The sequence below is a fragment of the Gymnoscopelus braueri genome (assembly GCF_963280865.1).
Source record: "Gymnoscopelus braueri genome assembly, chromosome: 20".
Lineage (NCBI taxonomy): Eukaryota > Metazoa > Chordata > Actinopteri > Myctophiformes > Myctophidae > Gymnoscopelus > Gymnoscopelus braueri.
In genome coordinates this window covers 2,909,071-2,934,714 of record NC_137622.1, presented here as the reverse complement: position 1 = coordinate 2,934,714, position 25,644 = coordinate 2,909,071, and the positions used below count along the sequence as shown (strand labels likewise).

At 42.2% G+C, this 25,644-nt stretch overlaps 3 protein-coding genes across 5 annotated transcripts in view; 1 reads left to right on the top strand and 2 right to left on the bottom strand.

Moving 5' to 3' along the window:
* mtmr7a (myotubularin related protein 7a) overlaps positions 1 to 4,283 on the bottom strand; it is a 123,910-nt gene extending 119,627 nt beyond the window's left edge. For both annotated transcript variants that reach the window (XR_013932259.1, XM_080416278.1), the window contains exons 1-5: positions 4,070 to 4,283; positions 3,197 to 3,325; positions 2,597 to 2,759; positions 2,052 to 2,209; positions 710 to 838 (exon numbers count right to left, since the gene is read on the bottom strand). Coding sequence is in view for 1 of the 2 variants with exons in the window: in XM_080416278.1 (XP_080272404.1) it covers positions 710 to 838; positions 2,052 to 2,209; positions 2,597 to 2,759; positions 3,197 to 3,325; positions 4,070 to 4,093 (603 nt within the window). In the remaining variant the exon portion in view is untranslated. The remainder of the gene's footprint in view (positions 1 to 709; positions 839 to 2,051; positions 2,210 to 2,596; positions 2,760 to 3,196; positions 3,326 to 4,069) is intronic.
* The window catches only part of fgf20b (fibroblast growth factor 20b), a gene marked incomplete at its 5' end in the record, with an annotated part of 338,476 nt that overhangs the window by 120,905 nt on the left and 191,927 nt on the right, over positions 1 to 25,644 (bottom strand). The gene's annotated exons all lie outside the window — the stretch shown is intronic.
* Positions 14,783 to 25,644, top strand: part of slc7a2 (solute carrier family 7 member 2) — a 33,467-nt gene continuing 22,605 nt past the window's right edge. For both annotated transcript variants that reach the window (XM_080417010.1, XM_080417009.1), the window contains exons 1-6: positions 14,783 to 14,921; positions 17,404 to 17,582; positions 18,482 to 18,683; positions 19,301 to 19,456; positions 24,325 to 24,490; positions 25,211 to 25,347. In XM_080417010.1, coding sequence (XP_080273136.1) covers positions 17,415 to 17,582; positions 18,482 to 18,683; positions 19,301 to 19,456; positions 24,325 to 24,490; positions 25,211 to 25,347 — 829 coding nt within the window. In that variant the 5' untranslated portion in view covers positions 14,783 to 14,921; positions 17,404 to 17,414. The remainder of the gene's footprint in view (positions 14,922 to 17,403; positions 17,583 to 18,481; positions 18,684 to 19,300; positions 19,457 to 24,324; positions 24,491 to 25,210; positions 25,348 to 25,644) is intronic.

Below are 25,644 nucleotides of genomic sequence, written 5' to 3'. Positions count from 1 at the left end.
TGCGTGACTTACATTTCGCTACAATGCCAACAAAAGGCTATTGATATTGTCCTTTAGTTAAATAATTGTTGATGCGATCAGTGGTGGAAAAAGTACTCACATGTCTTACTTCAGTAACAGTATCAATACTGCAATGTAGAAATACTCTGTTACAGGTAAAAGTCCGGAATTCAAAATTTACTTGAGTAAAAGTACAAAAGTATTGGCATCAAAATGTAAGTTTTCAAATGTATACAAATCTTTTGAAAATAGCAGATCTACAAGCTCACAATGCGTCGCATCGCTACGCATTGTGAGCTTGTAGATCGGCTATTTTAAAATGGCCGAATTGTATATAGGGCTGAAGTGGTTACTGTATGCAAATAGTAACTAATGTTTTCAAATAATTGTAGTGGAGTTAAGGTATAATATTTGCCTCTGAGATGTAGCGGAGTAGAAGTAAAAGTACAGAAATTGGAAATACTCCAGTAAACTAAAAAATACCTCCAAATTGTACTTAAGTACAGTACTTGAGTAAATGTCCTTAGTTACTTTACACCACTGAATGCGATGCATTCGTACCGTACGTGACATTGTTATGGTCCAAAGATACTGTTGCAGTCAGCTGTAAGGTATTTTCATATTTTTCAAATATGGCCCCCTTTGAAAAACCCCAGGTTTTAACTCTATATGGTAGAGGGATAATGACGATGACAAACTGTGGACTAACGTGATTCTCCTTGCAGTAGTACGCCAGCGCAGGGAAGCGGCCTCGGCTTCGAAACTTAGAACTCCCCACGATGACCGGGGGCGTGGACGATTTGGGCACGTACACCTCGGCTGGGTACGTGTCGCTCACCTGGGAAAACAACACACCACAGATGGGAAAACACACATCGTCATTTAGAGCCGGGGTCTTCAAAGGTTTTCAGACCAAGGACCCCTTAGCTGAGAGAGAGATGAAGCAGGGACCCCCCGCTACATATTGCATAAAATGAAAGTGTTGCAGATTAAACTTTTTCATAGATTTCATAGATAGCTTCATAGACTTGTTCATCAGTGTTGTCAATGTGTATTTTCAGACCTGAAACCCTCAATACTTAAGTTAACTTGACCTTTGGCTCTGTACTTGGTCTGCTCTTTTTTCAACCCTAGGGATTCTAGGGTTGAAAGTGGTTAGTGTAAAAACTATCACACAAAGTTTTGGCGGCCCCCCTGTAGTAACTCTGAGGACCCCCAAGGGGTCCTGGACCCCCTGTTGAAGACCCCTGAATTAGAGTTCTACATCATTACGGAGTCTAGAGTACTAGAGCCTGACCGATATATCAGCCATTATTTTACTTTTTTTTGACAACATCGGTGTCTGCAATTATGCAGCTGATGTGTCCGGATTTGTAACCTTTTTTTTAAACCCTTTAAAACAGTAAAAAACTAAAATTGCAGATAAACAGATCTGCAAGCTTGTAGGTATATATAAATGCACCATTTACCATAGACAATTTAAAAATGTTATCTTTGACTTCAAGATTTAGCACTTTTGTATACAAAATATCAGTCAAAACATTTGTAATTGGTGATCTGGGACTCTCCAAAATCAGAATCGGACCCAAAAATTGGAAATCGGTTGGGCTCTAATCCAAGCAAGTTTCAAAGCAGTGGGTCGGGACCAATTTTTATGGGTCACGAGTAAACATAATTTTTTTTACGTTTCCTACATAAATAAAATTATATATAGGCTATATATTTCATATATATATCAGATTTAAAAAGGGTTTAATCAAAAAACTAAAAAACCTTTCATCAATTAAAAACAATTCCAACATTTTTCTAAAGTATTTCATAAATATATAAATAATACATAGATATATAAATAAATAAACATTTAAGAAGTAGTGAAAATAGCAGATCCACAAGCTCGCAACTCGTTGTGTGTGAGCTTGTAGATCTGCTATTATTTCCACTGGTTTGGGTCCCAGGCAAACGTCGAATTTGTCTTTTGAGTGTTGAGCTAAAAGGTTTGGGAACCACTGCTCTAATCGATCCAGCCTCTCTGAATTGCAGGTTGTACTGACTTTGTACTCTTGATTGACAGCAGAGAGCTTCCACAGGGAGTTTGGCAGTCCCATCCTGCTGTAGTCAGCCTTGACGTTCACCAAGTCCCACTGCAGTCTCCTGTTCTCCCGCTCAGCGTTAGGGTTATAGGAGAAGCAATACAGCTCCTCGTAGCTCTCTGCAAGAAAGACACAACGCTGCTTGTTATGGGACTGATAGATAGATGCTTTTGGTTCTTTTAAAGGTTTAGTGAAAAAAAAACTTAAACAAAACCTATGCTGCTGTACTGTCAGAAGGAAGCCAGACAAAAATCAGTTTTACTCTTATGTACATAACGTATTATACATAAGATAGAACAATAAAGTAGAACCTTGAATGTTCCTACAGTATATGTTGTTGAAACCTTCGTACCACTGCTATCCTAGGCAGGGCTCCCTCGAAAAAGAGATCTTGTATCTCAACTTGATGTGACAATAAAGATTGACTGATTGATTGAATGACTGACTGACTGACTGACTGACTGACTGACTGACTGACTGACTGACTGACTGACTGACGGAGTCACCTGGCTGGGACAGACGCTGTAGCGACGCCTCGATGTCGTGACAGTCCCTCTCTTGGGGGACGACGAAATGGATGAGCTGGAAGTTCTTGCAGTGGATGACGAGCGGACATCCTGACGCTGTGATTGGCTGCTTCTCCACACTGGACACCAAGCTGTGAAGCACCTGACACAAAGAGACAACCAACACAAACTGAACCCAACTCAACTTCAATTCTGAATGGTTGCCAAGAGAAACTTTCTAAAGCATGTTTTCTCCCCCCTTTAGTAAGGTAAGGATTGGGGTTGGGGGTTAGGGTTAGAGCACGTCCGACCAATTGACATTGTAGCCAGCGGCCACGTTCCGATGCCGATCCCCCATTTCGGAGAGTCCTAGACCACCGATTGACGATGTTTTGACTGATATTTTGTGGACATTTTCTAATCAATTTGAAAAAGTTGGATTTGATTCAAGTTTTCATTTAACAAGATTTAAGCAAACAAATAAATACAAATAAAGGAACAGATAACTCTTTGATAGATAAAACAATTTAAATTAAGTCCCCCTGTCCCTGGGTGAGACTGTGTGTGTGTGTGTGTGTGTGCGTGCGTGAGTTTTCGTACCCAGGTTTCGTTGCGGCTCTCAGAGGAGCTGTGGTTCTCTACATAGATGCTGTGCGTGGCTGTCAGGTACAAAGTCCCAACACTGGACTTCCTGGGAGACACCCGGTCCACCAGCTTGACATTCTCCACCTGAGACAAACAGACAGGCAGGTAGACAGACACACAGGCAGACACACAGGCAGACAGACACACAGGCAGACAGACAGACAGACAGACAGACAGACAGACAGACAGACAGACAGACAGACAGACAGACAGCGATAATTCAGTGATTCTCAATCTTTTTAATTTCATGGACCCCCGGGCCCCCATGGATCCCTCAAGGCCACGGACCCCCCCAGGGCCATTTGTGTTGGACCCCTTCACCTGAATGATCTCTTCACACTACTGTAAAATCCCCAGTGTTTTATTTAACTCTCACTGAGAGTGTACAAATGGAACCAATTTTGGAACCATAAAGGGTCCATTTGGTTCCGTTTCCGTTTGTATACAGTTTGTGTCACACAGGTTACAGAAGAACCATTCAGTTATACTCGCTCGTACGAGGGGTGTCGCTCGCCGAAAATAGCCGATGTAGAAGCTCACACGCGTTGCACCGGGACGCGTTGTGAGAAGTTGCAGATCTGCTATTTTCGGAATATATAGGCGATATAAATCATTCTTAACAAATACAAATTGTTCAGAATGAGGAACTAGAATGAATGCCTACGTGGCCACCATGGCTACACGCCCAGATGAACAACGATCACAACGGATTATAATTATACAGATAAAGTATTTTGTAATTTAAAAAAACGATCAAAATGTAGTCATAATTTATAAAAATGTAATAATAAATAATAATAATAAAATGTAATCACTGCATTAAGTTACCTTCGGGATGCGGATGTGCTCCATCACCAGATGAAATCAGAAAATCCCCTTTATTTAATCTCTCTAATTAAACAGCGTCCGTTCATTAGATGTTATCCTCTAGGTAATGTATGCATGGTGTAGATTATAAGGCATATGGATCATAAAACAGATGTTTTATTCCTGCAGTGAAACGCAGGTCGTGATAATAATATTTATTCCTGGGCCTGTCCGTCTCAACCATGCAACCTGGCTGCATTTCATGGTCCTAGAGCCCGTTGGACGAACGAATGCTGCTTATATATGCAGAAGAGTGGGCACTTGAGAAGAGTGGGCACCTAAACATTGTGGGCACCTCAGTGTTAAATGTAGCTATTTTTTTTATTTTTTTTACAAATGTTAAAACAAAAACTATAATTAAAAAAATAGGATAAAGAATGTGGAAATGGTCTGAAGTCATGTAAAGTAGTATACATGATTATCAGATCTAAATTTCAACTTTTTGTTTATGCCCATAATGACTGGATAGCCACAGGTTATGTGTATTAATTGTAGAAATATCCCTTAAATGTTAGTTTTTTTTTTCTTTGTTTGTTTGTTTGTTTATTAGTTTTTTACATTTAGGATAAAACAACACATTTTAACAGTGGCCACCACTCTTCCGGTTACCACTGAGAAGACTGGGCACTTACAGTCATATGTATGGGCTATATGAAATTACTTAAAGGAGTAGTTCTCCCAAAAAAATACGTTTTTTTCCTATCAATTACACACCCCATGAAGCCTTGAATTCATGGATTTGTTTTTGTTTTTGTAGCATTCCTGAGCCAATAATGTGATGACCAATGGAAACTCTTTGAGTCTCAGCTCACAATGCTTTGCCATGCATTGTGAGCTTGTAGCTTGGCTATTTTCAAATATCCAAAGTTTAAATAGAGGTGAAGTGGTTAATGTATGTTTTGTAATAATAATCCACACTCAAAGTAACTAGTAACTGAAGTTTTCAAATAATTGTAGTGGAGTAAAAGTATAACATTTCCTCTGAGATCTGAGATGTAGTAGTAGTAGAAGTAAAACATATTGAAAATTGGAAATACTAAAGTAAAAATACCTCAAAATTGTACTTAAAGACGGGGTGCCGTGATTTTCAGTGATGTTTTCCCCCCTAAAACATAATCATCAGGTATATTATGGTTATACTAGGAGGAAGATTTTTTTCAAAAAAGTGTACAGAAATTGTTAAAATTATGTTTTTATGTGGACACACCTCCAGTTCATTAAGTATACCTGGTTCTCACCTTAGCACCTCCTCCACCACCTTAGCACCACCCACCTGTCCTAGTCCCTCCTCCTCCTCATGCCCACACCTGTTGTGTTATGATAATGAGGGGGAGGGTATGTTTTTACTATGTCACTAAAGGGCTGTTTTTTTATTGGCACGTTTGACCCTCAAGGTTTCAGCCTCCAGGTAGAAACTCAAAATAGTCAGAGAAGACATAAAACACCATAAAACACCACCAGGGGGCTTAATGAAGTTCTATCAACCTCATAGACACATGAAAAACAGAAAAAGTGCAAAACCATGGCACCACCTCTTTAAGTGCAGTACTTGAGTAAATGTACTTAGTTACTTTACACCACTGAATAAAATAACAAAAGCCGTTCAACCTTTTAATGCAGCTAAAACTGCAGATCAATACATGTTAATGTCCGACCGTTAGATTTCATCATTGCATCTTCCTGCTTCTCCTTCACACATCCAACCACATCCAACCACATGCTGCAGCTGCAACACGTGGGGGGTCGTGGAGATAAAACCTTCAGCCCCCCATCTGACACACTGCTGTCAAGCGACCACAACAAGTAAGTTAATCCTCTTCACTTATGCAATGGTGTAAAGTAACTACAGTACGTAAATTTACTCAAGTGCTGTACTTAAGTATAATTTTGAGGTTACTGAAGTATTTCCAATTTGCAATACTTTTACTTCTACTCCACTAGGCTACAGAGGCTCTCAGTGGCAAATATTGTACTTATACTCCACTACAATTATTTGAACATCTAGTTAGGCCTACTAGTTACTTTGTAGATATAAATTATTATACTATAAAACATACATTAACCACTTCAGCCCTATTTTATTCATAGGCTATTTGAAAATAGCAGATCTACAAGCTCACAACGTGTCACATTGCAACGTGTTTGTGAGCTTGTAGATCTGCTATTTTCAAACATTTTAGTACTTTTACTTTTGGTACTTTAAGTATAGTTTGGCAGTCTGGAATTGTGCAATGTGCAAAAGGTTCAATATTAAATAGATAGGCTACTTTTTGTGTAGCCTATTGCAAAGTCATTTAATAATGAATAATCGTAAAAGTTGCAGGTTTGGCAATTTTAGGAGACTTAATTGCTCAATTAGTGTTCTTAATTATATAGAACTTAATAACAGTGAACCTAATACATTTTTATCTACCCAGCAGCTCCAATAATTAGTGTCAAACCTACACCCACACATGCTCTCTCTCTCTCTCTCTCTCTCTCTCTCTCTCTCTCTCTCTCTCTCTCTCTCTCTCTCTCTCTCTCTCTCTCTCTCACTCTCCCCCCCCCCCCCCCCACACACATCTGTTGGGTGCAACCTTTTTATACAGTCTATGGGTGCAACATACTTGGAATGTTATTTGCGGGCTTCATTCTAGAATGTGAGTGTAGTTTTGCAGGTCATTGTCATGCAGGCTGTGCAGCCATGATGTGTCTAAAGGGATTTATAACAGTGTTATTGTGCAACCACACTGTAGGACAATGGTTTCAAAACAGTTTCACCCCCCACCCCCCCCCAATGCAGCCGCGGACCCCCCATTTCAAAAGATTTGGTGCCAGAGACCCCCATAAGACCTTAGTAGTTGGATTAAAGTTAGCACAGAATGTCTTTTACATTATCTCATTGGATTACCTTACCTTCTACAGCTGACATTATATAGTGAAATCAACCACTTCAAAGCTGGCATCCCTATTTTGTGCAACGGCTATTTTCACTATTTTTGAAATAGGGCTAAAGTGGTTTAAACTGGTCCTCATTTTGCTTGGGACCCCCTGGAACCCCCCAAGGACCTCAGGGAGCCCCCGGACCCAACTTCGAGAACAAATGCTGTAGAATATTGGCAAAGAGAACCAATAGTTTGGTTCCATTTGTACATTCTCACAGTTACAGACCCATAAGGGTCCATTTGGTTCCTACTGTATATGATCAGTAATTTAGCTGGGGACCGCCTACCCCCCACCCAAGGACCCCTGGGGTCATCATTTCATCTGCTGCACAGCGCACTCTAAAATAAGGTTCTGGTGTGGAGAGAACCACAGCCAATAAAAGTGTTCAGTTAAACTAAGCAGAAGTGATTAACTTACTGATGCTTGACAACGCACACGCACGCACGCACGCACGCACACACGCACGCACGCACGCACGCACGCACGCACGCACGCACACACACACACATGAATGAGCGATAAACTAAACAGCCTGAACTGACTGCCAATGAGCAAACATTCAGTTAAACACATTAGACCCCAAAAGTAGATATTTTAGTGCATTATCGTTTACTACAGTCTGGCCTTATGCAGTCTGGCCTTGTGCCTTATGCAGGAAATGACAGATATCCGTGATTCTAATCGTTTGAAAACTCCAATCTTGATGCACTGACTCTGATTATGATGCTGCCTAGTTCTACTCGTATAAATTATAAAAACAAAATACAGGTATTTCAATTCAGCATTGCGATGCAGTTTTGTAATAACGTGTAAACATGATTATTGGGTCAAGAGGGGACATGACTGTGTGTGTTGTACTGTTACAGGGAGGGATCGATTAGGAGGGGGTTGTAAAACTCATGTGTACGCACTGACGCATGTCTCCCCACCCTGAAGAAAGATGACATCTCTGACAAACATGACCTACTTTCTACCTACAGTACCTGCCCCAGTGCCTGCAGGTTATGCTCTGCAGCCATCAAGGCAGAATACGTATTTCAAGACCAATATTATATAACTGACCTATTACAGTAAACACACTAATTATGTCATTTACAGCAACGTAATATGCATTACGTAATGTAATTATGTAATTTACCTTTGTCATTGTATGGACTGACGGCTGAGTAATCCATACATTTACTTTCTGAAAACAATTGTTGTAAATGAGATTGCATTGGTTCTCAACCTTTTCAGGCCGCGACCCCCCAAAAGTGAACTGGGGACCCCCCATCCTGACAAGCACTTGGAATTGTAGGAGTTGAGGCATTACATTACCGCGGCCAAATATATATGAGTTTGGGGGTCCTTGACATGAAAATGTTTGAGAACCACTACTGTAAATACTGCACTGTACTGTACACGGTCATTTGGGGTGAAGCACATTATTGAGTGGACACATTAACCAAGATGTGAAGCTTAATCTCTTTTGGAATTCATTTTTGGAAGTCATGTGTCCCACGGGGACAGACCCGATGTGACCAACTATCAACCAACGGCCAAAATAATACTGTTATAATAATGTTATCTGCAGCCAGCGTGAAAGCACAATGACAGATATATTTCTTTCTGCGTCTAAAATTAAAGCTGCTGCTCTTTATATTTTCGGACCCACGTGCAATTTTAGGTCTTATACTGGTGTTTGTTTGTTTTTTTCCTTTGGACCACAAAATTGTGGGTGGTCATTTATTTCTTGCACAGACTGTTATCGTCTATATCCAGTTTCACATTCAATTACACTTGTGATTTTGCAGTGTGTGGTGAAGTAAGTTCAGTAAGAGTTCACAAGGGCCTTTTCTGTGCGTCCTCTAGTCTAAATCAACGGTTCCCAAACCTTTTAGGCCGTTACCCCCCAAAATAATCATATTTGAACTGGGGACCCCCCACCCTGACAAGCACTTGGAATTGTAGGCATTGCATTTAGCTTGACTCGGTTCCACAGATAAATATCGTGAAAATAGCCGAACTACAAGCTCACAACGCCTCGCACGGTGAGGCATTTTGAGCTCTTAGATCGGCTATTTTCACAATGTTTGCCCGTTTCTTAAGTAATATTTGACATGGTATTAAATCTTAGAAGTCATTCAATTCCAACTTACGTAATGTGTATACACTTATACTTTATGTTGGCTTGTTTCTGTCGAGCGAGAAAACAATGTGGCACATTAAGCTTATCATCTGGGGATCCCCCAAAATAATTTGGGGACCCCCCTGGGGACGAGTAGGGCGGAGGCCTCCCTATGTCCTCCCGGTGGGGGCTCCTCACTGGCAGGTGAGCCAGTAGGATGCAACAGCAGTGACAACACACATAAATGTGTGTGGGGACTGGGAGGAATGAACTGGCATAACGACTAAAAAGGGGGTAAAAAGCTAAAATAAATAAATCTCTGTGTAAAGTCTGTCATTTATGCTTTGTCGCATGATGACGGTCGCGTCACGTTCTTTTGCTTGTATTAGACACCGGACTACTCGGAGACCGCACAAGTCAGGAACGATGCAAGACTGGAATGCCTCACCAGTACTCAAGCGCTGGGGTTGAGTCCTTTGTCCACCACTGTGCATTACACTGTATGTGTATTTATCCAGTATTATGTCTGCTGGATATACTCATCATGTCAGTATAATGCAAATCTAGTACACAGCAGGAAGAGACAGGAAATGACTTTTGATATACCTGGGCCTCTGATGAGGTCTTCATCCATAGAGAACATGTCTCACTAGTTCATAAAAACAGAATTACATGAAGTTAAGAACAGCCAATGTCTGGAGGCTGCAGCGCCCAGACTGACCTTAAAATCTAATATGTGGAGGATTTGTGTCGTTACATTAAATCTAAGAGGTGAGTTTCGCTGTTAAAAGCCTCGGATCCTCAGTGAATACTCATCTCCTGAGCAAAATGTGTATTTGTTCTGAAACCACATTGGATTTCATTTCAATATAGTAGTTAATGAATTTGATTCCAAGTTGATTCCATTTCTGCTGGGTGGCAGAACAGTGTCTCAGGAGGTAGAGCGGCTGCTTGGGAATCGGAAGAATCCTGGTTCGAGACATGGCTCAGAGTGTCCTTGAGCAAGACACTGAACCCCTATCTGCTCCTGATGAGCAGGTTGGTGCCTTGCATGGTTTCCTCCGCCATCGTGTGTGAATGCGTGAATCTAATGCACACTGTAAAGCACTTTGGAGAAAGGTGCTACATAAATGCACCATTTATTTACCATTTTAGAGAGCTGGAATATGACATGGTTCTGTAGCTGGTTTCAAGCCACCGGGAGTGTCCCTAGTAGGCTGTTCCCTCAGCACTATGCGCCCTTTTGTAGATTGATATATTTGTATGTGGCTTGTCAACAAACGTATTGAGCAACCAGGAACATAACGTTCCTGGAGCAATCATGTGTTTTGATAAGACTTAAGGTCCTGACATGCAACTGTTCTGCAATTCTGACTAACGGAATAAAAACAGACAAGTCTCGATCTGTACGCTTTTGGAACGGCTATGTGGAACACAGAACAAGTATTTTCACAACCCTTTGCTTTGTCAGTGTTTTTAAAAACAGTTTGAAGCAATATTCTGCAGTGAAATATTACATAAGTGAATGCCTCTTTACTTTACAACAAGCTGCCGTCCTCCCACCACATACAGATCACTTAGTCGGCTGTGACACATCCACGTAAGTGGTTAATCAGGCTAATTCATTTATTTGATTATAAAAATGTGTTTGGTAAGGTCGAAGAACTAAACGAGCTTCTCGATTATCCGATTAATCAAAAAAGTAATCCATCAAATAATCGCAAAAGAAAATGACCGATGGTCGCAGCCCTATTTTTTTGGCCAGACCGGCTGCTGCTGCTATTGAACCCTCAGTGACCCGTGAGTGTGTGTCCCCATCACTGCGTCTAAATGCTGCTACTTTGGGCTGTTGTCTGCCTTATCACTTCATTGTTCACTCCAACATTTCCTGGTGACGCCGTCGTTGGTTAAGTGGAGCGTGCAGGCCAGCCCGGTGGCTGGCTGCACGGTGACACCAGCGCTAAGTGGAGCGTGCACTCCGTGCAGCCCCGGTGGCCTTACAACGGCAAACAACTCTCCACATCATCCATGGCTGCCTGGCCTCGCTCAGCTATTGGGAGACAAATGTATTCAATTGGTTTCACACAATTAGTACGAGTCAACAGTGAAACAAAAAGGCAGTTCCGCCGTCTCTTGTTTTGTCCATCTGTGCTCTGTGATTCACACAGATTAATTTAAAACGCTTATCGGCGATTCCGAATGACAAACAGGGAGTGTTTTGTTTTTCACTGAGAAATTGTTCCAAACAGGCTTTTTAATTCAATCTGTCTCTTAAAGGCCTTAAAGGCCAGTCCACACCAACGCAGCTCCTTGCAACAAAAACATTGCAGCGGTCTGGACTGACCAGTTGCAGACTGGTGCCATTTGGACCGTATTGTTCATAATTTTCCAATCTTGTTTGGAGCCACCAGTATTTATTGTCATTTATCTCCATAGTCAGTTTTTTGTCAAATGCAACATTCAGAGATCAGTTGTGTCACCTTGTGCTCCCATCAGTTTCAATAGCCTATAGACCAATTATTTGTTTACCAACATTGAGACTGGACGCTTTCATGCAATCAATTCCCAACATATTGTTTCGGGGTGTGCTGGTTTCAGTACATTCAACCTTCTCTTGTGTGTTGACTAGTGAGGCGCGTCCTAGCGAGACATGACAGAATGGGTTTCATTTGGTGCCGGCCTGCGCGCGCATACTGGTTCTTATCAGTGTGACATCGTCTGTTAAGGGGTCTATAGTTATGACATCAGCCCAGTCCACAGGTAACGTAACGGGTGACAACAGAGTGGGTGTTGCAATAGTCACAAAATGGCGTAATGGTACAGAGTCACAGAAAGTCATGAATTCTCCCCACAATAACGGGGTTTCCATTGATTCAAATACTCTACACCCATCTATCATAGCTAAAACACTAGTTGTGTTCTCTGTGTGTACACCGTACACGTATACGTACGTGCGTGCATGTGTACCAGCATGTACGTACGTGCATGCATGTGAGTATGCATGCGTGTGCATTAGAAACAAACTGTTGTCCCTGGCTGTGATGTGGCTGCCATTAAAGCGTGTGTCGTTTGCTTTCCCCGTCAGCATGCGGTTCAGATAATCAGTCCACAGTCCTGAAATCCAAGGCTTGATACACAGAGCTGTGCCTGCTGCCTGGTCTAACAGACAGACAGACAGACAGACAGACAGACAGACAGACAGACAGACAGACAGACAGACAGACAGACAGACAGACAGACAGACAGACAGACAGACAGACAGACAGACAGACAGACAGACAGACAGATAGACAGACAGATAGATAGAGGAATAGAGCTGGCTGTTGTCTGGGGTCTCAGCTGTTTCACTGCTATGTGGGCCGGGTCGTTGTGTGCTGTGCTGTGCTTTCTTCCCAGCTGTGACCTTCCCACTGAGGTCTTAAAGCTGGTTTGAGCTGGTCTGGGCAAATAAAAACGCGCTCCACTGAAAACTCCACCTTATTTGTACCTCACAAGCTGTGTTTGATGGCAAAAGGAGACTCAACAAAACATGCCATTGTCTACAGCCAGACCGATATATATCTGCCAATATATTTTTCAGCCGATGAGTGCCAATTTTGTAACCACATTCAACCTGGTGTCTCTATTTTGGGCATGTCTTTATAGGTGAACATTTTCCAAACTTTTCAAAAATGTATTGCATCGGATTGTGCGTTTTAATCTTATAGATATGCTATTTTCACTATTTGAAATAGGGCTTAAAGGGATATTTCACTTTCAAAAAAACTTTTGGTAATTTTATCGTCTACTCAGGCTTTTGTTAGCCCCCCAGACCGTTTTTAAGTTGCTTGATTCAGTATTTAGATATTTGATATTCATTTTATCAGACACGCCCCCTTCCTATACAAACCCATTATAACTTCAAACTCCATTTTTAACCTGTTAGATTCATCAAAAACACCCGTCCTTGGTTCTGGTGACTCACCCTGCCCTCCTAATACGTGAGGGGGCCGTGTTTTTCCGATAACTTTTTTCATTTATTTTTTATATATTTTTTGGAAAATGAAAAGAATTAAATACATTAAAAAAATCAAATAAAATAAATGAAAAAAGTTATCAAAAAAACACGGCCCCCTCACGTATTAGGAGGGCAGGGTGAGTCAGCAGAACCAAGGACGGGTGTTTTTGATGAATCTAACAGGTTAAAAATGGAGTTTGAAGTTATAATGGGTTTGTATAGGAAGGGGGCGTGTCTGATAAAATGATTATCAAATATCTAAATACTAAATCAAGCAACTTAAAAATGGTCTGGGGGGCTAACAAAAGCCTGAGTAGACGATAAAATTACAAAAAAAAATTTTTTTAAGTGAAATATCCCTTTAAGCGGTTAATTCATAATGTACTTTTCCCCTACCTAAAAACATAGTGGAGTCAAAAGTACAATACTTGTCTTTGCAGTATAGAGTTAAAGTCAAAGTATCCAAAAATACAAATACTCAAGTAACGTGCTGATAGCCAGATACGAAAAAAAAGTACAGTACTCAATTAAAAGCATACTTGGTCAGTGTCCTACCACCGGTCGACGTTGATGACTCCGATCATCCAGGGGGAACATTGAGCAATACCTTGTCTTCCATTAAGCGTGGACCCAAACCCCGGGGAGCGTATAGCTCGATCGTCCGTACCCTCCATTGACCAATCAGCACGCATGCTTTTAGCAGTTCAGCTCCTGCGGGCTGCGCTGGGCAAACACAAATGTCTGCTCCAATGTTTGTCAACGTCAGTTGCCTAACCATTTATCAGTGGTCAGTAAGTACCGGGGCAGCTGGGATCTGTTTGGCCTGCGCAGCGTGCATTAGAAATGACAAGTCGTCACTGTGACATTTCGGGCTGGGAAAAAAAGCCTGTATGTCCAAAAAAACGTTTCTTTTCGGAAAATGGAAGAAACAGAAAAAAAGAGCCTGTGTTCCAATGGATCCAATGTAGTTATTAGTAATAATAAGCTCTAACAAGTACAAGCTCTTGTTAAAATACTTTTCATTGGTTCAATATTTAAAAAGAAAAAGAAAAAAACACCCACGCAGACACACGTAACCACTTTCACTTCACAAAAATCTAAAATAGCAGATCTATAAGCTCACAATTCACATGTCGCGATGCGACGCGCTGTGAGCTCATAGATCTGCTATTTTTGTTACGTTCACGTGACACTGTCTGCACTATCACAAAGCAGAGCATTCATTTACAAAAAAAAATGAAAACATAAAAAGTTGAAAAAGTGGAGATACAAGGTTTCTGCCCGACAGCAGTGAAGTTCTACAGTATAGGGAGGGGTGGGGGTGCGTGTGGTGGGGGCTGCCAGCTAGGGTTGCCATCCCTGCGATGACTGTGTCCTCCTATCTCCCAGTTTGGGCCATTGACCTTAAGATGCATTTGGGTGCTTATGGTGCAATATTAGCTGAACACACCACAACGGGTGGAAGCTGAAAACGCCCCTGCCCCGTTACTTTTCACCACCAGGGCAGGGCTGGTGGCTGGAGCCAGGGCCGTGGTGGCAGGGGAGGGGGGACAGAGCCAATGGAGAGAGGCCGGGGACAGTGGGAGGAGTGAGAAATAAGTGTTCTGTTCAGTTTGCCAACAGAGTTTTAGTGCCAAAGTGTGTCTTTACTGAGCATACTGTATGTCCTGCATGGGACTGCTGGGACGTGTGTGCTGAAAGCTGCATTAAGGATTTTTTATTTTAATTTGACACTTTCTCCCATCTAAGGGTCAGAGTTTGCAGCCGTCACATCAACTAACCAGGTGGGTTTGCTTAAATTCTCCTGCAATTGTCTATCACATCTTATGAAGAAACTATAAGCAATGCAAGTGCATGGTTTTGCAACTGCGGGTGTGTGGGTGTTGTACACAAAATGAAAGTAATTTTGGAAGGAATGTGCTTATTTGACATGTTTCACATGAGTCTATATGGAGAATGATTGTCACCAATACATAATATATGGAGGAAATATTTAGAGATTGCACTCAGAAAGGTTTGTTTTAACAATTGAAGCTGGTAAAATTATAATGACACACATTTTGGTTAAAAAGTCGTTGTTTACAGTAGTTGTAGTAGTTGAAACAACCTCTCTCTCTTTTTTTTTTTATCAATTTGAATATGTTCCTGTATCCAGGCGATGCATGTAGATCTGGGTCCTGTATTCTGAAAGGGGCCACAATAAATCCCACATTGTTATGTTAATGAGCTGCTAAATACAAGACCGTATTTGCATTTTCTGTTGGTTTGAAAAAAGACGTACTTAAATGGACATCAATGCACATTTTAGACGGTACTCAACACTGATTTAATAGTGAAGTGGCAAAAAGTATTAGTTGAAAGAGATTAACGCTTGAAAGGCACGCTGCAAAGCATTCATTTGAAAATAAATGCAATTTATTATTTTTGACATACCACGTTCCCCTGACCATCACATTAATGCACGAAGACAGTTTCACATTCATGGAGCAAAAGCAAGACAAATAAGCCTTTGAAGTTGCACATTTCTTTGCAGTAAAAGTGAAAATGCTCCAATTAGTGAGAGGAGTTGATGGCCTTATTGCGTCATATTGTTGCATTCACACACGGTCCTTTGATGAATGCACCCCTTTGAGTGTTTAGATCTGCATCATAAGCCCACACAAAGATATTGTTCTATACCACTGTTTCTCACCAGGGGTCCCAGTGTGGACCCTTACAGGTCTGTAACTCTGAGAGTGTACAGCAAACACCCTTACGGGTCCATTTGCAAATTAACACTGAGCATTGCGGATCGGGGGTCCCAAAAAGCAAACACAATTACGGTATTAGATGGGGGTCCGTGGTCTAATGCCTATCCAACTGGGGGTCCTTGAAATTAAGAATGATGAGAATCACTGAACTGAACTATACCGGAAACCCCAATCCTACACAGTAAAATCCTCAGTGTTAATTTAACTCCTGAGAGTGTACAAGGGTCCACCTGGTTCCATTTGTACACTCAGAGTTGCAGACCCGTAAAGGGTCCATTTGGACCACAGGGTGGTCCCCAAACCCCACGCTGAGAACCAGTATACTGTACATAAGCGGTGGCATGTTTCTGGGCTGTGTAGTAACCTCACACGCATTCATGTCAACACTTGCATGGGACTAATGAGGTTCAACTGTCAAAAACCTCCCCTTTTGTATTAACATGTTTATGTAATTGTTTCTTTTAAAGGGGGTTGGTTACTTGGTTTAGAAACCACTATATTCAAGTTCTGAAGCACCACAGTGTAATGCCAAAACAAGCTCTGCTCAAAGACCCCTAGCTTTCACAGTCCAGGTTGCCTTTTATTGAATAAAAAAAGGGGGGGGGGGGCACTGATTTCTACATGGAAACCAAGGTAAACATGACCAAATTGAATTGATTGTGTGACTGTCTCCTGGCGACACAGTTACACGAGCACGCACACACGCACGCACGCACGCAAGCACGCAAGCATGCACACGCGCACGCACGCACGCACGCACACACACACATACATACACGCACACACAAACAACCTACAGCTATTTATTTTTAACTTGTTCAGTGGTTCTGAAAGTGGGGTCTGGGTCCTCCAATCGTCCTTGGGGGGGTTCCAGGGGGGTTAACCACTTAAGCCCTTTTAAATTAACTTTCTTTTTACAAAAATAGCAGCTCTACAAGATTGCGATGTGACGCATCGCAAGCTTGCCGATCTGCAATTTTTTCTATGTTAGAAACCACATTTTCTTGCCAAAAATAGGGACGCCATGTTGAAAGAGATTAGATTTGATTTATTTCCATTTATATTTAATATTGAATTGTACATACATCGTTTTGTTTTGTTTGTTTTGTTCCACTTTTGCTTTGGCAATGTAAACATATGTTTTCCCATGCCAATAAAGCTCCTTTGAATTGAATTGAATTGATTAGTTTCACTATAATTTCAGCAGCTAGAAGGTAATCCAAGAAGAGAATGTTTAAGAATGATTATTAAGATCATAGGTGTCTCTCTCCCATTAACCCATTAAAACCAGGAAAGCAGCTTGTACATCTGCTATTTTTGGAAAAGTGTGAGAACTACTGATTTAGCAGGCATTTGTAGAATTGGCCTCAGGTCTTAATGGGTTAAATCATCTCAGAGATAAAAATGTAAAATGTTTGAGAAGCACTGATCTAATTTATCTAGTGATGTTCAAAAACTTTCCGGGCTCTCTCTCTCTCTCTCTCTCTCTCTCTCTCTCTCTCTCTCTCTGTTGCAGGAGGGGTCATCATGTTGGGGCAGCTGGTGTCGTTCGGTCGCTCCCTGGTGCGGAGGAAGGTGGTGGACATGGGGTCCCTGGAGGAGTCCAAGCTGTGCCGCTGCCTGGGCACCGTGGACCTCATCGCCCTGGGCGTGGGCAGCACGCTGGGCGCCGGGGTCTACGTGCTGGCCGGAGAGGTGCGCCATCACGGCAAATACATGGAATCACCAATTTGTATAATGTTTTATTCACTTGAAGCCGATGCATTGGATGGTTAAAAAAGACTCTGTGACCAGGCGCTGCGTGGTAAAGTAGCCGCCCACCACCGCGGGGTCTGGGGGTTCAAATCCACCATGGTACAAACACAATTGGCCCGTGTTCAGGGGAGGGAAGCTGGGCGGGAAGGGTGATATTAGTCACTACAAGTACGTACTCCTACAGGGCTGGGGCGGCACCTGTCAGCAGGGAGTGTTAGGTGGGAGGAGTGGGACGAAGGCTCTTCTACGTCCTCCCAGTGGGGGCTCCTCACTGGCACGTGAGTCAGTAGGATACAACAGCAGTGACAACACACAGAAATGTGTGAGGGGAGGAATCAATTGGCATAACGACTAAATTGAGGAGAAAAAGGGGTAAAAAAAAAAGCACTGTGACAGACATACAGGGCCAGAGGACACAGAGGAGGTGAAGGCTGAAAGCCTATTTATGCTTGTAGCTTGACAAGTGTCGACTCACGTGTCGTACGACGAAGGTAACGTCAAAACGACAAAAGAAAAAGTGTCACGGAGGACCTCCGCCGACAGTGTTGCGTACCTTTGGAGAAATGAAAGGTTGCAGACACCTTCATAAAATGTCACATACTCTGATAGGTTTGTCTATATTTTGTGGAAACGCTGTCACGTTGGCAAGTCACAGACAGTATGCATGCTCAAAACGTTGAGAGACGTCGTGTCGGTTGACACTTGTCAACACTTGCTCAAAAATGTATGCTCAAAGCATAAATTGGCCCTGAAGCCTTGTTATGCTAAGACATTGCCAACTTGCTTTTTATGTTCTGATGCCTTCTAATTCCTTCACCCTAAATGGAAATATATGACAGGTGGCCAAGGGCGACTCGGGCCCCAGCATCGTCATCTCGTTCCTCATCGCGGCCCTGGCGTCCGTCATGGCGGGCCTGTGTTACGCCGAGTTCGGCGCCCGCGTCCCAAAGACCGGCTCCGCCTACCTGTACAGTTACGTGACCGTAGGGGAGATCTGGGCCTTCATCACCGGCTGGAACCTCATCCTCTCTTACGTGATCGGTGAGTCAGCGACAGCCTAAAGTATGGCAATATATTCTCACTCTCACACTCTCTTGTGTAGCCAGACAATCAGAGATCTCTGCATGTCTGCTTAAATCTAAATTCATTGTATGAGCTTGGACGCCAGAGAAAACCAGTGCTAACAAACCTACGCACACTGCTTTGAAAACATTCCTGATACCGCCATAATAATAAGGACAGATAATACCAGACTTATCAGTAAGTGGAGATCTCTGATCGTTTGGCTACGTAAGACTAGTGATAACCACTTTCAACCTGTAGGGGCCTACATTTTCAAAAGGCTTCAGAAATGTTTATGGCTATTTTTGAATTTTCTATTTTTGACAAACTTAAATGAAATCTAATTGTTTGAAATTGAGTAGAAGTGATGTTGTAGCCTACTTTTGGACAAAGTAAGGGTCAGACTAAAGTAAGGGTCAGACTCAGTAAGGGTCAGACTCAAAACAGACTCAAAACATTGGTAATCGATGGTCTAGGACTCTGATCCGAAGTCGGGATCAGCATTGGAACCAAACATTCTGGCATCGGTCAGGCTCTAGTCTAGATGAAATTGCGTGGTGTCCATACATTAGCTGTCCTGTCCTCTTGCCTCCCAGGGACGTCCTCGGTGGCCAGGGCCTGGAGTGGGACGTTTGACGAGCTGATAGGAGGACACATCGAGAGGTTCGGTCAAACCTACTTCCCCATGAACGCTCCTGGTTTGGCGTCTTACCCCGACTTCTTCGCCGTCTGCCTCATCCTGCTGCTCTCTGGTAAGACAATTAACCCAAACTACCCATCACTCCATCACAGTGGTTCTCAAAGTGGGGTCCTTGACAGGCCTCCAGGAAGACGTGTTAAAATAGCATCACAATCAATTTAACCACTTTAACCCTATTTTATACTTTGACTATTCAAGAAATTGCAAATATACTTGATTTTTGAAAAATCTTTTTTTTAAAACATTTGGAACAATTTAAGAAATTGTTCAACACACATATTCTCTTCTGGGGGTCCTGGCACAAATTATCCTCAGACCCAAACTAACCATTACTCTGTTATAACAGACAACCCAAACTACCCATCACTCTGTCATAACCAGACAACCCAAACTACCCATCACTCTGTCATAACCAGACAACCCAAACTACCCATCACTCTGTTATAACAGACAACCCAAACTACCCATCACTCTGTTATAACAGACAACCCAAACTACCCATCACTCTGTTATAACAGACAACCCAAACTACCCATCACTCTGTCTTTACCAGACAACCCAAACTACCCATCACTCTGTTATAACAGACAACCCAAACTACCCATCACTCTGTCATTACCAGACAACCCAAACTACCCATCACTCTGTTATAACCAGACAACCCAAACTACCCATCACTCTGTTATAACCAGACAACCCAAACTACCCATCACTCTGTTATAACCAGACAACCCAAACTACCATCACTCTGTCATAACCAGACAACCCAAACTACCATCACTCTGTTATAACCAGACAACCCAAACTACCCATCACTCTGCCATAACCAGACAACCCAAAACTACCATCACTCTGCCATAACCAGACAACCCAAACTACCCATCACTCTGTCATTGCCAGACAACCCAAACTACCATCACTCTGTCATAACCAGACAACCCAAAACTACCATCACTCTGCCATAACCAGACAACCCAAAACTACCATCACTCTGCCATAACCAGACAACCCAAACTACCCATCACTCTGTCATTACCAGACAACCCAAAACTACCATCACTCTGCCATAACCAGACAATCCAAACTACCCATAACTCTGTTATAACCAGACAACCCAAACTACCCATCACTCTGTTATAACCAGACAACCCAAACTACCCATCACTCTGTTATAACCAGACAACCCAAACTACCATCACTCTGTCATTACCAGACAACCCAAAACTACCATCACACTGCCATAACCAGACAACCCAAAACTACCATCACTCTGTCATAACCAGACAACCCAAAAATACCATCACTCTGCCATAACCAGACAACTCAAACTACCCATCACTCTGTTATAACCAGACAACCCAAACTACCCATCACTCTGTTATAACCAGACAACCCAAACTACCATCACTCTGTCATAACCAGACAACCCAAAACTACCATCACACTGCCATAACCAGAAAACCCAAAACTACTATCACTCTGTCATAACCAGACAACCCAAACTACCACCACTCTGTCATAACCAGACAACCCAAACAAACCATTCTTCTTCCACAAAGTACATAGGGCCCTATCTTGTGCACCGCCTTACCCCTTATGCCTAAACCTTCTAGGTATATTTTTTTACAATTTAGAAAAATGTTAAATAGTTCAAATAGCCGATCTACCTTGACACGTTGTCAGCTTGTAGATCGGCCCTAGCGTCATGTAGCCAGAAGATCAGAGATCTACGGTTACAGATACAACTTGTGACATCTAAATTCAACGAATGGGCTAAAACTGTGTCGAAACAATTTGGAGAACCAGTGCAAAGACTTTAGGATAGTCCTTCGCATGGGATGGTATCACGATTGGTTTTCAAAGCCGTGGCCATAGGTTTGTTACCACTGGTTTTCTCCACTGTTCTTGAACTTCTAACCCATACATTAACTTTAGTAGGCGATCTCTGATTGTATGGCTATGTGAGACTAGACTAGACTGGACTGTACTGTACATATAATTACTGTACGTTTCATATCAGGTATGTACATATACACATCAACATGGGCATATGAATCAGTGCATTTCTTCATAACAAGCAGTGTTCATATGAGCCACTACCACATCTGGTGTAATTCAATAAAAAATGCAGAATGTTTGGAGATAAGTGCTTAATGAAGGCCTGAAATGCTCTGCTTGTTGTGTCACTTTACTGAGACTTGTTTTTAAAGGCTGAGCTAGGTTTGTTGTGTCACTACTTGTTTTTAAAGGCTGTTCATCCACTTTTTTGACAACACGCTGCTCCCTACTCAGTTATACACATTCACACAGCCCAGTACTACTACTACAGTAACATTGACTGCCGAAATATGGCGAGCAAGGTCTCCGGACTGACAAAGTTCTTACCACGGACAGCAAGGTACTAAACTGAACTAGTGGTGGCCAACTCCCTTATTTTATGCCATTTTGATTTTGCATGTACGTCTTGGTTCGAGGGCCTAAACAAACTGTTAACAACCAAGCTACAGTCAGAATAGACTGATCAGGGTCACACTAGGGTTGGGCCCTAGAGCTCATAGGTAGGAACCAGTTTATAGAGCTCAACTGGCTCCCAGTAGAACCCAGCCAGGGTTACCATGGCCAGGCTGACCATGGTCCGCATATTTTTTAAGAATTATATTAGTCAGATAGGCTAAAGGAAACTCACAATGTTTTCCCCAGAGCCAGTGTAGCAAAGAAAAAAAGTTGGCAAGGGATTATTTACCTACAGGAGCTACACAGTGGAACAGCCTTGATACCAGTTTCAAACTGACAACCAATCTGAGGTCTTTTAAGCAGCAGACTAAAGCATATCTTAGAAAAGGTCCCTCTATAGAAGGTCATTTGTCTAGGAATAGATAGTGGAGCACTTATTTGTATGTATGTTGCTGTCATTTGTTTTGTATTGTAAATGTGTTTTAAACCTATTAACTGTTGCTTGTGAGAGGACCACAATGGAAACAAGTCTTTAATAGGACTTTATTGTGTTTATCCTCGAACTGCTGTAACCCTGTGGTTTTATTGCATTTCAAATAAATCAAATCATATCAAATCAAATCAAATACTACCACAGTACTATACTGGTGAACGGCAACAAAAACAACATGGTGCTTCACCTTAAAGGGGGATGAAACCCTAGGCAGTTCAGGTTAAAAACTAGTGCAGGGTAAAAACATGGCAGGCTGTATAAGGCTGCCCTTATAGCAGTGGTTCTCAAACCTATTCATGTCAACAACCCCCAAATTAATATGGACCACCATACCAGATGTGTGTTATCAAGAATATTCCAAAATGTTCACTTTTTTTTCAAGATTCTTTTGAAATAACAGATCTACAAGCTCACAACGCATCACGTTGTGAGCTTGTAGATATGCTATTTTCAAATGATCAATATATGTTATAGGGTTAAAGTGGTTACACTGATTTTGATTCTATATTAACTCATTTTGCTGGGGACCCCCTGGAACGCCCCTAAGGATCCCTGGGGGTCCCCGGACCCCACTTTGACCCCACTGTGCTTGGGCACACTCATGACTCTGGGCCCTTTGACTGTTAATTGCTGTGGAATAATAGTTTTCCAGTTGAAAATCACTTTTGATTTTTGCCCGCTATAGGGATTCACAACAGCAATATTTTTGGCCTGGTTTTGTTTATCTACCTGAAGCTAGATCTTCTCTGTCATTCTGATCACAGGCAGCTTGTATAGAAGCTGGCAGTGAAACTCACCAAGCTTTCTGAATAAAGCTTTGTCATGAGTCTTATACCGATATGCCAACGGAACGCTGCCATTAAATTAGAGCAATGTGATCCAGGCAACATTATCCAGACAGTTGTTTGCAACAGATGTTTGGTTCCAAAGTGGTTAAGATGGAAAGACCAACTGACAACAGACAGACAGACAGACAGATCCATCCCTAGATTCCCTACACCCCCCACAATAGCGTAACAAATTGTTGTTGAGAAAAAGAGTGTGGTGACACAGAGGCACCACCAGGGGGAGCACTCAATGGTATTATCAGTTTAATCAGTAATGCAAAACAGAAGTTATATGAAAGTATTAGGATTTTGGTGTTGACCCTGTCAATAGGGACCCCACCCATACTGTTGACGGGGTCTTCAGTGGGGTGAAGCAGCATTGACTCAAATGACAAAAAGAGGCGTGACCATTTGGACCTGGTGGTCCTCTCGGCTAATAAATAAGAGGTTTGGATCCAGTGTGTGAAGAGACATTGAATGGAGGTTGTTCTCCTGCCGACATCATGCGATGGGTAGTGTAGTTCTTCAGAGAGTAGACACCCCATGACCACAACACTGGTTTAATCCATTAAGACCGGGAACGCATCTGTGTCATTTCAAGATTTCTTTGGCTATTCAGAGCTTGTAGATCTGCAAAAAAATATATAATCTTGTGAAAACAGTTTTATAAAAAAACCTATGTTGCGATATGAGCCTCTGCCTCCCCGCTGGTGTGTGGAGGGTAGGGATGGGACGATATCATCGTTTATCGTGATAAAAAAAAAACGCTCACAATAATCGTATCATTGTGATTTTAATTCATCGTGAAATTGTCCTCCGTCATAGACTAGGATGAATTAGCTTTTGTTGAGCTGCAAATTTAGTACCACCTAAACCCTCTATACTTGATAAAACTGACCTGTAAAGAGCACATTTGGTACGCTCTTATTTCACTCTACACAAATTGATTCGCAAAAAATAGCAGATGTACAAGCTCACAACAAGCTTGTGAGCTTTGTGAGCTAATTTTGTGGGCTATTTTTGGTTAACAAAAGTGCCATTTTACGTTTTAAGCATATTTTGATTAGTGCGATAATATCGTTAATCGCAATTATTTTTGCCACAGTTACCCTCACCGGTGAAACAATGTCCCCCTCCTCTAACCAGGACTGTTGTCGTTCGGAGTGAAGGAGTCAGCCTGGGTGAACAAAGTGTTCACTGCCGTCAACGTCTTGGTGCTCCTGTTCGTCATCATCTCCGGCTTCGTCAAAGGAGACCCGCTCAACTGGGAGATATCAGAAGAGGCTCTGGTTAACGTCACCATAGTCAGAAGGTAATGGTTCCCCCAGTGGCACCGGTACTTTATTTTGTTCTTTTATAGAAGCAAGACGCATGGGCTCACAGTTGCAAGCCCTCTTCCCCAAGGCGATGGGAGATAATATCACTGTTAAAACACACTCCCATAACAGGAAGAATCAACCGACTCTAGACTGTTTCCTCTGTTCATTCAGTTAGTTTCAGGCCAGTTGGTTAATTATCCTATTAACGACCAACTGAAAGGTCATGTTAACTTCAATAACGTGACGTGTTTATGCCTAGTGACATAGGGGCCGGGCATGTCTCAAAACCTCATATGTCCAAAACGTAGCAGATCTACAAGCTCAAAACGCGTTGCTTCGCACCGTGTTTCTAGCTTGTAGATCTGCTACTTTTGATGCTTTTGTGTGACGCTGTAGTATGATCAAGTAGGGCATTAAGTTACGAAACAACACAAAAAGTCTAAGTAAAAAAATGGAGATAAGAGGTTTCTCCGACGATATTTTCATGTCAATACTTTTGTACATTTACTCAAGTCATTCTGAATACTTTATTAACAGTTTGCAAATAGTACAGTGGTACGATTTTACAGTGATTGTTAAAAGGATAACACAAAAAGCCCTAGGGGCTTGTTTCCATTGTGGTCCTGTGTCAAAGTTTAAATGCAGGCCTTTTACATGTATCTTTATATTGTGGTATTGCTACTTGAGTACTTGTTCCACCACTGGTGTTCCAGGAACCTGTCTAGGACGGCCAACGTGAGCAGTGACTACGGAGCAGGAGGCTTCATGCCGTACGGCTTCAGCGGGACGCTAGCCGGGGCCGCCACCTGCTTCTACGCCTTCGTGGGATTCGACTGCATCGCAACCACAGGTGTGACGTTCGCATGGATTTCCACAGGTTGCAATGAGATGCCATTAAAGTATCTTCATATAATTGGACCTCGCTAATGCTCATTTTAAGATGGCACCATTTACACGCTGTGTCTCATTGGTGGGCTGTGGACAGTTCAGAAACCTGCCTATAAATGACATCATCGAGGGGGATTCCAAGTTAATAGAAACTACAGCCTTTGTCTTCCTGGAAAGTTAGCGTGCTGAAATAGAATACATTGTTCTTGCATAAAAAATGTTTTAAGTCGCTTGTTTGAAAGGACCAAACCTGCCTACC